Raw genomic sequence first — 11635 nt, 5'->3', positions numbered from 1 at the left:
TGGGTCTGGGTCTGGGGAGTCCCCGGCCCCAAGGCTGCTGGTCTGCCCATCCTGCTCCCTGCAGCCAGGGGCCACAGGAACTACAGGCCCCAGCCTTTTCCCTGCCAGTTCCCCCTGGCCGCAGCGAGCTCTGAGCAAGCGGGTTCGTTGGAGAGCTGGCGTATTAGGCAGTGCAGCAGTTATAACAGAAAACGACCTCTTTGCAGCTTCCCCCACAACCTCACAAAGGCACCCCCGGAGCCCTGTAAGTATGAGTCACCAGGCATGAGGTGAGTGATTATGGTTAAGATTAGCCACCAGCCACAGCAACACAAGCTCTGCGGAGTGACAGGCATTCCCCAGCCCTGCCCACAGTGAAAAGAAATGTCAGTTTATTTAACAAAGGTTAGAGATTCGAGAAGACACAAGTAGAATTATTGAGAAAAAATGGCTACATATAAAATAAAATCATAACACACATTCTAGAGACTAATCTTAATTACCAAGATACTTTTCTATGTATCTAATGAAGCTTAGCTCTTCCAAAATGTCAGCAGTGTTTTCCAGCCAGGCAGGCTGTGATATCTTTCTCAGGAAACAAGCCACGCTCTTAACTTCATGCCTCTGTGAAGGATACTGTGTGTCTTTTTGCACCCCCAGGTATATTAAATAGTCCATTGAGCTTTATTCATAAACTGGACACCCTCCCACTGTGTGTTCCTTCCTGTAGATTTGGGGATCCCTTGTTGATTTCGCAGTCTGGATTAGCTGGTAGCTCCCTATGCAAATAGACTTACATTGTGAGATGCACAATACACAATGGCCAGCCAGAGGATAAACGACTCCTAACCCCTGCCTGCACAGAAACGTGTTTTAAACTTCACATGACCTGCCTGTTCTCTACTTTAAGAACATAGTTTTTATGTTTAGCTACAGCTGTGATCAGCTGTCCCTGCGCTGCCCGAGTGTAAGGAAAAGCCAGCGCCCTCAGGGGAGGGCTCACACACTGAGTTTGGGGTGCGATCCCTTGTGTTTATTTACCCTTGCTGTCCATTCCTGACTGGGTGGCAGGTTGACACATGTCAATCCCTATTGTCACCTTTCTCCCCGGGTCACACATGCATTGTCATCATCATTTTATGAGGAGACGACTTTTACGTTTCTCGATAACTGGAGGAAATATTTTTCTCATGTTTCCTTGTGTGTGGGACATTGGCTAGAAAGTGTCCCTGTCTCAATCTCTCCGGTCCTGCTGGCTGCAGTTGCTCTTTTTTGGGTTTAGACTTTGCTTTGTACTTTCTGGTCTGTACCCCAAGGTTGAGGTCTCAGAGTCTGCCGAAATTTTGCGTATCTGCTAGCATGATTGTTCTGTGCAGGGACCTGGGGCCATCCCAGACAGGTTCCCACATGGGCAGCGACATTAGCAAGAGTGACTGTGGGGCTGGGCAGGGGGCCAGGAGACCGTTAACTCGGGACATGTGCACGAGGGAAAGTGAGGACTCCCCCAGGTGGGAGCAGCACAGGAGGGTGGGGAGAGCCCAGGAAGGAGACAATGACAGAAAGGGACATTCAGCCAGAGGGCACCAGGCCTCGATCAGCAGTGCAGAAGTGGGTTCCTGGGCTCCCAGCTTCTACATTCTCCAGGATGGGATCAGATGCAGGAGCCCTGCAGAGAGAGAGAGGTATCACCACCTGGCACTGAGGCTAGCCGAGACCAATGTAGAGTCAAAATCCAGCTCCAGCCCTGTCACGGAGTCCCCGGGCGATGCTCGGGAACTGCTCCCTATGAAGCCAGGCAGGACTCTGGGGAAGTCTCCTCTCGGGGAGCAGACTGTCTGCAGCACACACAGCTCACACGGCTTCCACCTTCCTGGGTCTGACCTCGGAGCATTCAGCATCCTCTCTGCCCCTCCGTGCGCTTCCCACAGTGAGTCCGCCCAGGTGGGGTCCTGGGGAAGCCAGAGGGTCCTGCCCCCCAACTCCGCAGTCAGACGTGACTCTCAGCCAGCCAGTAAAACAGAAGGTTTATTAGACGACAGGAACATGGTCTAACACAGAGCTTGTAGGTACAGAGAACAGGACCCCTCAGCCGGGTCCATTTTGGGGGGCAGTGAGCCGGACAACCACGTCTGCACTTCACTCCTCGTCCCCAGCCAGCCCCAAACTGAAACTCTCTCCCGCCCCTCCTCCTCTGGGCTTTGTCCCTTTCCTGGGCCAGGAGGTCACCTGATCTCTTTGTCTCCAACCCTTTAGCTCTCACCTTGCAGGGGGGAAGGGCCAGGCCATCAGGTGCCAGGAAACAGGGTGTCGGCCATTCTCTGTGTCCAGACCCCTGCACACACCTGCCCTCTAGGGCTCTGCAGTGATCATACACCCTTACCCCACCCCCTAGATACTTCCCCTAGATTCCTAGGGGAAACTGAGGCACCCCCACACTATTCAGAGAAAACATTGAGAACAGTCCCACTTTGTCACAAGCCCCTCCACAGTCTCTTCGTTTGATTTAAGGGGAGACTTTTGTGCTTTTAGAAAGATTGTTCTAAAGGCGAAAGGCCCCAGGAAAATGTGGGAAGTGGTGTGTGAGTGTGAATGGGACGTTGGTGCTCATGTCAACACACCTGGGAAAATAATTAGAGAGTGAGTGAGTGCAGGTAAGGGAAAAATGGGTATCACGCAGTCAGCGTTTTGACCTGCAAGTTATTACAGTTTCTTTCACACGTTTAGGCAAAAAGGGAAGCAGCTTTGAGGGTAGCATAAATAAGTGTCAGAATTCAGGGTCAGGAGTTCATCGATTTCTGGTCTGTTTCTCAAGTGAGTCTGGTCTCCATATTTTTAAAAGGGGAAGTGGATTTGTTTCATAACTAGAGAGGAACTGACTGATCTGCAGGCACTTCAAACTGTGTCTGCAACTCCCTGATGTTCCGGGAGTGTGTGGGACTAGAGAGGAGAAGTGGAGGGGAGGCCAGGAGGGCACGACTGTAGCTCAGACTCTGAAGGGTCTGACTCAGGTTTATGGGAAGCCAGGGTGGGATTAGCCCTGCACATCCCGGACGTGGGCAGAGAGATGGGCAGGAAGTTCCTGGGTCACTAGAAAACTGGATTCGAGCCTGAAGGGAAAATTAAAGCAAAGTGTGGTGAACCAAAATTCTAGAGAAACCCTCCAGTGCCACTGCATCATGGCCCCACTGGGGACTCGTTTCCTGGGGCTGCCGGCCCCATCCCTGAGCCAGTCACCTTTCTTATTCCTCAGGTAGACGAGCAACCCCAGGACCACGAAGACCAAACCCAGCATGAAGCCCCCGACCCTAGCCAGCCTCTTGCCCCGGCAGAGTCAGCCAGAGCCTGTGTGGAAACAAGAGCACAGCTGGTTTAGGCTGAGCTCAGCCTCTCCTTCCCCTTGCGCTCTCTGCCTGCAGGGGTGGGGTGGGGCTGTGACCCAGGCCCATCCTCTGGGGGCTCCACAGAGCGAGGGATGCCTTTGCGGGGCTCAGGGGCTGCCCCACACCCAGAGGCTCTTACCCCAGTGCACGGTGAGGGGGTCCCGCAGGCTGATGTGCTCCACCTGGCAGGTGTAGACGTCCCCGCGCTGGGGGCTCATCTCCAGCATCACCAGGATGTGGAAGGTCCAGTCTCCGTTCTGGAGCAGCTCCATGGACACCACCCCGGCCGTCTGCTCCTGCCCATTCTTCAGCCACTTGATCTCGATCCCCGAGGGGTAAAACCCTGTCACAGAGCAAACCAGCAGGTTGCAATGGGCTGGGACCCCGATTTCATGGGGGAAACTTTCACCTTGGACTGAATTGGGAGAAGCAGGGAGAGAGAGAGAGATGGGAAAGGAGTAAGAGACAGAGCAGGACTCAAAGAGACCAGGTTCCAGTTCCAATTTTTACAATCTTCCTTCACCCCAGAGCATGAGGAGATCATCAAAGATCCTGGCAAAAGTACCATTGTTAACCTTTGGTATTCCCCCATTGTCCCTGTCTGGGGGATACCTACTCGGACAGATATGACAATATCTTGCAATATCCTGGATAAACCTTATTGAATTAAGTGAAATCTTATTGAATTAAATATTTTAGGAGTCCATTGTATTCCAAATGCAGTGGTTTAAGTGTTATTATGGAATTGTGCGCAACTTCTAGGCAACATGACTAACGTGATCATGACATGAGAGACTTCGTGATTCTAGGGAAAGAAAGGAGTGAGAGCAGCAGATCTGGGACAGTGGACTTCAAAAAATCAGACTTCAGCCAAGTCAGAGAGCTGGTAGGTTAGGAAGAAAATCTAAGGAAAAAAAGGAGTTCAGAAGAGCTGGCAGAGTCTCAAGAAGACAGTATTCAAGGCACGACTGCAAACTATCCCAATGGAAAGAAAAGATAGAAAGAGTCTGTCACAGAGTCACAGGGTCTGGTCTATGCCCAGCCTGTAACCGGAACGACCCCTTAGTGTGCCAGGCCCCAAGGACCCACACAGTTCCATAGGGGCAGGCCCGGGGTCTCCAGGACTCTGACACTGGGCCTTTGTCACCAGCAAACCCTGTCTCTCGCCATGGCTCCCTGCAACCAGTCCAGCCCAGCCAGACCCCTAGGGGAGGCTTGTGCTGTAGTTCTGGGCTCCGTGCTGTCAGGGAGGATTTGGAGCAACACAGGGGGTCTTTTCAAAACAAGGGAACCGTTTCTCAGTCCCCTGGCCTACAGAACCCGAAAGTCCTTAGGTTAGCAAAGGGGGTCAGAAGTGAAGCCGTCGTGCACCCTGGCCAAGGCAGTGCCCTGAGGAGCCAGCCAAGCTGTAATGGACTCCCTTTCTCGCGCTCTCCCCAGGGCTGAGCTCCTGAGTCCCCCCTTCTTCCAGTCACCCGACACCTTCTTCTCCAGCGTCCCCAGTTCCACCTGCTGGGGATTCCTGCTCTTTGGTCTTGATTGTTGGGTCTCTAGGGCGTCTCTTTGTCTAGCTGCACCTTCTTTTGGTTTGGGTCTGTTTCAGCCAGTTTTTCTGATGACTATAGTCATTCCGCCAGACAGCGAGGTGACACACACATCTTCTGTCTCCTGTGCTGGTCCAGGAGCAGTGCTGACCCTATCAATGTGACGTACAGAGGGAGACTGAGGCAGGCCTAGGGTTCATAACATAGATCACAGAAAATTCCCACTTCATCACAGAGGCCAACATGGCTCCATCAGGAACTCTCTAATCACCTGGAAATCAAAAAGGAATCCTACAGAAAGTGGAAAGATGGACAAATTGCTAAGGAGGAGCACAAAAGAACAGCACAAGCACATAGGAATAAAATCAGAAAGGCCAAGGCACAAAATGAGTTACACCTAGCAAGGGACATAAAAGGCAATAAGGAGAGGTTCTTTAAATACTTTAGGAGCAAGAGAAAGATAAAGGAAAGTGTAGGTCCTCTACTTCGTGGGGAAGGAGAGCGAATACCTAACAACATCAAGAAGGCTGAGGTGTTTAATGCCTATTTTGCTTCAGTCTTCACTAAATAGGTTAATGATACTCAACACAATATTAACAACAAGGGGGAAGGAACACAAGCAGAAACAGGGAAAGAACAGGCTAAAGAATATTTAGATAAGTTGGATGTATTCAAGTCAGAAGGTCCTGATGAAATTCCCCATGGGATACTTAAGAAACTAGCTGAAGCAATCTCAGAACCAGTAGCCATGATCTTTGAGAGCTCATGGAGGCAGGGTGAGGTCCCACAGGACAGGGAAAGGGCAAACCTAGCACCTGTCTTTATAAACGGGAACAAAGGGGACCTGGGGAATTATGGACCAGTCCTCTTAACTTTGGTACCTGGAAAGATACTGTCACGGAGTGTAGGGGAGTCTGGGGCTGCACCCCTCTTCCTGGGATTCACTGTGACTCTCAGCCAGCCAGTAAAACGGAAGGTTTATTGGACAACAGAAACACAGTCCAAAACAGAGCTTGTGGGGACACCCAGGACCCCTCAGTCAAGTCCTTCTGGGGGGCAGGGAGCTTAGACCCCAGCCTTGGGGTTCCCTGTGTTCCAGCTCCAAACTGAAACCAACCCCCCCAGCAGGCTCTCTCCTCTAGCCTTTGTCCATTTCCCGGGCAGAGGTGTTACCTGGCCCCAACCCCCTCCTGGCTCAGGTGACAGGCTCTCAGGTCTCCCATCCTCAGGGAAACTCCCCTGCCACATTCCCAGGTCAACACTCCCCCCTCCCTGCTGCGTCACAGATGCTGGAACAAATTATTAAGCAATCAGTTAGTAAGCACCTGGGGGATAATAGAATTATAAGGACTAGCCAGCTTGTATTTGTCAAGAATAAATCTTGCCAAACCAACCTAATTTCCTTCTTGGACAGGGTTACTGGCCTGGTGGACAGGCGGGAAGCAGTAGACATGATGGATCTCGATTTCAGTCAGGCTTTAGACACAGTCCGGCAGGACGTTCTCGTACGCCAACCAGGGAAATGTGGCCTAGATGACATGACAGTCGTGTGGGTGCACAACTGTTTGAAAGGCCGTCCTCAGAAAGCAGTTCACAGTTGTTTGCCGTCCAAGCGGGAGGGTGGATCTAGCAGGGGTCCCAGGGGTCAGCCCTGGGTCCAGTACTAGTCTATAGCTTCGTTAATGGCTTGGATAATGGAGTGGGGAGCCCTGCAACATTAACTCCATGTAACCCACGCGGGCACTGCGGCTCTCCAGTCCCATCTAGTGCCTGACAGAGGTGGCCCTGTTGGCAGTAGAAGCTCCCACTTGAGGATCCCGAGATCGAGGATTCAATTCCCCTGCCTGCCCACCACCCACACAAGATGTTGAGTAGCACCCTCCACTCACCTCTCCCGCCATTCACCTTTCCCCCGCCATCGACAGAATGTATCCAGAGACACCTGTCTTTTATCTAGCGCCTCCTTCTGGCTGCTCGGCGAGCCACCGGCCCCGCTCGATGATGGCCGCATAGACACCCACATCTCTATGGAGGGAGCCGAGCTCCTGCCGGTGCCAGACGTCCCTTTCCTCAGACCGCACTGCAGGTGAGTGTCACTGGGGCCGTGACACTCACCTGCAGCCTGCTGTGAGAGGGGAGAGTCAGGGACCCACCTGCCTGGCCTCTGCTGCAACCTCCCCATCCCAGTGACAGCCTCCGCCCAGCCCTCTACCCCCGGTCCCTAGACCTTCAGCTTTGGCTCTGCGAGGGGAACAGGGAGCCCCAAGCTCAGGGCTGGGCACAGCTTTCCTGCAGCACTTCCCCAGAGGGGACGTCCCAATGTCTGCTCGGCAGCTGCTGCGGCTCCGTGCAATGAGCCAGGTGGGTTCTCAGCACCGTCACAAGCCGAGCCCCAGCCCCCGGGCCCCAGCCAGCCCCCAGGGCTGCTCCAAAGGGACGGGCCTGGGGAGACTCACCCAGACCGCGAACTTCTCTGCCCAGCTCCGCGCCCCATCACCCTGGGGGGCACTGCCCATCACCCCGGGGGGGCACCCCCAGCCAAAGGGCCAGGCAGCATGGGGAGCATCACCAGGGAGAGCTGGGCTCAGCTGCCCCCTTCCCCGAGTGCCGTGGGGAGGGGAGGGGACACAGGGTCCCAGCACCCGCAGCTGGCCCGGGGTCAGGCCCAGACAGGGCAGGACGTGAAGGGAAGCAGGGGAGACGCCAGGCGGGTTAGGTTAATTTAACCCCCTTGGTGCTGTCTCCACCTGAGCCACGCGGGCCCTCGAGAGCCGCCTTGCAGGTGCGGGGCACAGACCCTGGGCAGAGGGAGGCCTGGGCGGATGGTGCGAGGGCGCCACCCAGTGGACAGTCCCGGGAACGACGGTGCTGCCCCCGTCCCTGAATTCTGGCTCCTGCCCTAGACGCAGAAGGGGCTTCTCCCCTCTTGGACTCCTAGACCCCCAGGCCAGAAGGGACCATTGTGACCATCTAGTCTGACCCCCTGTACCAAACTGGGGCAGGCCAGAGACCTGCCCCACGATAATTCCTAGAGCAGATCTTGGAGAAAAACAGCCAGTCGTGAGTTAAACATCGCCGGGGTGAGGAATCCACCACAGCCCTGGGGAACTTGTTCCACTGGTTATTTCCCCTGTTAAACATTTACACCTTATCTCCAGTCTGAATTTGTCTATCTTCAACTTCCAGCCACTGGATCATGTTATGCCTTTGTCTGGCACATTGAGGAGAACCAGTATCAAATTTCCATTCCCCCTGTAGGTACTTAACGGCCTGTAATCAAGCCATCCCTGGGGACAACCTGGAACTGTGGGACCCCTGTGCCCCCTTCACTCTCCAGCCTGGGCTGTCTCTCACAGAGCTAGGTCAGTGATAAGCAGCAAACCCCTCCAGGTGCCCAGCCTATGGAGCCCTACACCCTACACCCAGCTAAATTGCATGAACGCTTCCCGAGCCACTCATGCATCACACACAGAGAGGCACCAGCCAATCCCCCCAGCCTTGCACCCCAGAACTATACCGTCTGACATGGCTCAAGGGTCCCTTAGACAGTGCAACATCGTTAATTAGTCCACCACTTTGACAAAGGGTAGTGAATATGCGACACCCCTTGTTAACCTGAGCTGAGATTCCCTGAGCACTTCCACCAAAATGGCACTGGTTTAGGTAAAATATAAACCAGATTTATTAACCACAGAAAGCTAGATTGCAAGTGATTATAAGTAGAGATAGGGATCAAAGTTGGTTACATAAGAAATAAAAACCAACTTGTAGTCTAAATTCTACAGACTAAGCAAGATTTGAATCAAGCAGTTTCTCACCTAACTGGCTGTTTCAGGCACTTTACTGTTCTTGTTACAGAGGGGGAATTTCCATCTCCGCCTAGGACCAGTCTCCCCAGTCAAAGTCTTTGTCTTCTAAATGATCTTCCAGATGTTGAGATGGGGGAGAGAGGCCAAGTGGTGATGTCCCTGTCCCTCTTTTATACTTTCCTCCAGCTATTAGGAAGACCCTTGCTGTGTCACACTGGGCCGCCTCCATCCTGTAAGTGCCCTCTGAGTCGGTCTCTGGAATAACCAGGAGTCCGGCGGCACCTTTAAGATGAGCAGATTTCTTTGGGCAGAAGCTTTCGTGTGTAAAAAAACCCCTTCTTCAGATGCATGGAGTGAAAATGACAGAGGCAGGGATAAATTTACTGACACATGAAGAGAAGGGAGCTACCTTACCAGTGGAGAATCAGTGTTGATTGAATTGGGGTGGAGTGGGGGAAGGGCAGAGCAGGGGTGGGAAGGGGTGGAGTGGAGGCACAGCCTGGGGCGGAGGGGGGGGTCCCAGGCCCCGTACCCCCCTAGGGTGTTGAGGTCTGGCAGCTCTGATCTCTGGCCATGTCCTGGAGTTGGTTGCAAAGAACTTCCAATTTTGATCCCAGTTTCTATAGTGAAACTTGAGTCCTGCTGAGCTAGACCTTAACCGATCCTTATACTAAAGTCTTACAAAATAATTCTTTGAGCAATCCTAACGTATTGCAAAACCGTTCTTTACCCCGTCATACCCCACCGCCTCAGCTGATTGAAACCTTGCCCAATTAGTTATGCAGCAGACAGGAACAATTACAGAACCGGACAGAGCCCAGGCAGATAAACAGCAGGGAAGTGGGGACCCTACAGGCCCAGCAAGAAAGAGGCCGAGATCTCACAGCCACAGTCGTTGATCCGCGAGTTTCTGCCAGGCAGATGCCATCAAGCAACGTTTTCTTGAACCATCTTAAGATCTGTTTCGGTAGCCAGTGATGATGATAGCACGGGAGCCTTCTCAGCCGCCTGACGGTTCATTGTTTTGACATCATTCAGAAGGAATGTGAGGACCTGACTTCCTGCTCCTTGGCTCATGGCTGCTGCTGTGCTAATGTGGCTGCAGAAAATGGCCTCAGACCTTACAGCAGTGGGGGCTGGGACCCAGGACTCCTGGGTCCTATCCCAGCTCTGGGAGGGGAGCTGGGGCGAGTGGGTTAGAGCAGGGGGGCTGGGAGCAAGGACTCCTGGGTCCTATCCCAGCTCTGGGAGGGGAGCTGGGGCGAGTGGGTTAGAGCAGGGGGGCTGGGAGCCAGGACTCCTGGATCCTATCCCAGCTCTGGGAGGGGAGCTGGGGCGAGTGGGTTAGAGCAGGGGGGCTGGGAGCCAGGACGCCTGGGTCCTATCCCAGCTCTGGGAGGGGAGCTGGGGCGAGTGGGTTAGAGCAGGGGGGCTGGGAGCCAGGACGCCTGGGTCCTATCCCAGCTCTGGGAGGGGAGCTGGGGCAAGTGGGTTAGAGCAGGGGGGCTGGGAGCCAGGACGCCTGGGTCCTATCCCAGCTTTGGGAGGGGAGCTGGGGCTAGTGGGTTAGAGCAGGGGGGCTGGGAGCCCAGCTTCTTGAGCCACCAAACTCTTCCTGCTCCTGCCCCCCTGTGTAGGCCCTGTCTCCACACCAGAGTATGGGGGGGTGCCACACTGATGAGAGCAGGACCCCATTCTGTCTCTGGCCCTTTCCCACCCTTCCCTGACCCCCCAGTTGAGCCCAAGGTGAAAGTTTCCCCCATGAAATTGGGGTCCCAGCCCCATCCCGACCTGCTGGTTTGCTCCGTGACGGGGTTTTACCCAGGGGGATCGAGATTAAATGGCTGAAGAATGGGCAGGAGCAGACTGTGGGGGTGGTGTCCACGGAGCTGCTCCAGAACAGAGACTGGACCTTCCAGATCCTGGTGATGCTGGAGATGAGCCCCCGGCGCGGGGACGTCTACACCTGCCAGGTGGAGCACATCAGCCTGCGGGACCCCCTCACCGTGCACTGGGGTAAGAGCCTCTGGGTGTGGGGCCACCCCTGAGCCCGCAGGGGCACCCCTGGGGGAATGGGCCTGGGTCAGAGCCCCGCCCCAACCCCAGGGCAGAGAGCCGGGACGTGAGAAGGGGAACGGGAGGCCGGGCTGAGACCGAACCCCCCGAGCTCCTGTTTTCCCAGCAGTGCAGCCTGACTCTGCCAGGAGCCCGATGCTGACGGGGGTCGGGGGCTTCGCGCTGGGGCTGATCTTCCTGGCGCCGGGACTCCTCACCTACCTGAAGGGAGGTGACTGGCTCCGGCGGGAACGGCGGCTCCAGGGGGTGTGGCCAGGTGGGCTGCGGGGAATCTGGGCCGGGGCTCCCCTTGGCAGAGGGCTGGAGGAACCCAGGCCCCCCGTGCTAGACACACCGTAAGCTGGTCCGGCAGGGTATGTCTACACTGCAATTAGACACCTGCAGCTGACCTGTGCCGGCTGACTCAGGCTATGGGAAGGGCCCTGCCCCCAGGAGCTCTCAGCCCAGCCCAGCCAGCTGCCTCCCGGGCGCCCTGTGGGGCGTAGTGTTGTCAGGGCTCCCTGTGGGTAGCTGGGCCTATGTCCCACGGGGAATCCGCTTGCTTCCCGGGCACCCCAGCCCAGCCTGGACACCCTGCCAGGACCCTGCTGGTTCTCATGCCCCACCCGCGCCCACCGCCTTGGTGTATGTAGCCGTGTCTGACCCTTGCACCCAGGCCCTGGCTCCTACAGCCCCTGGTGGGACCCGCTGGGCAGCCCCTGTCACAGAGTCCCTGGGCGATGCTCTGGAACTGCTCCCCATGAAGCCAGGCAGGACTCTGGGGAAGTTTCCTCTCTGGGAGCAGCCTGTCTGCAGGACACACAGCTCCCCCGGCTCCACCTTCCTGGGTCTGACCCCGGAGCATTCA

At 55.2% G+C, this 11635-nt stretch overlaps 1 protein-coding gene and 1 pseudogene across 1 annotated transcript; one reads left to right on the top strand and one right to left on the bottom strand.

The window, feature by feature from the left end:
* Positions 1-533: 533 nt before the first annotated feature.
* On the bottom strand, positions 534-7419 carry LOC141998114 (rano class II histocompatibility antigen, A beta chain-like). The gene is made up of 4 exons (XM_074970744.1): positions 7360-7419; positions 7019-7025; positions 3499-3702; positions 534-1645 (listed from the first exon to the last, which is right to left on the bottom strand). The coding sequence occupies exons 1-4, from the start codon at positions 7417-7419 to the stop codon at positions 1611-1613; spliced, it is 306 nt and encodes a 101-aa protein (XP_074826845.1). The 3' UTR covers positions 534-1610.
* A 306-nt stretch (positions 7420-7725) lies between these two features.
* Positions 7726-11127, top strand: LOC141998113 (DLA class II histocompatibility antigen, DR-1 beta chain-like; annotated as a pseudogene).
* The last annotated feature ends 508 nt before the right edge of the window (positions 11128-11635 follow it).

This window comes from Natator depressus, chromosome 14 (genome assembly GCF_965152275.1).
Source record: "Natator depressus isolate rNatDep1 chromosome 14, rNatDep2.hap1, whole genome shotgun sequence".
In the NCBI taxonomy this organism is placed as follows: domain Eukaryota; kingdom Metazoa; phylum Chordata; order Testudines; family Cheloniidae; genus Natator; species Natator depressus.
This window is presented reverse-complemented; position numbering and strand designations above follow the sequence as displayed.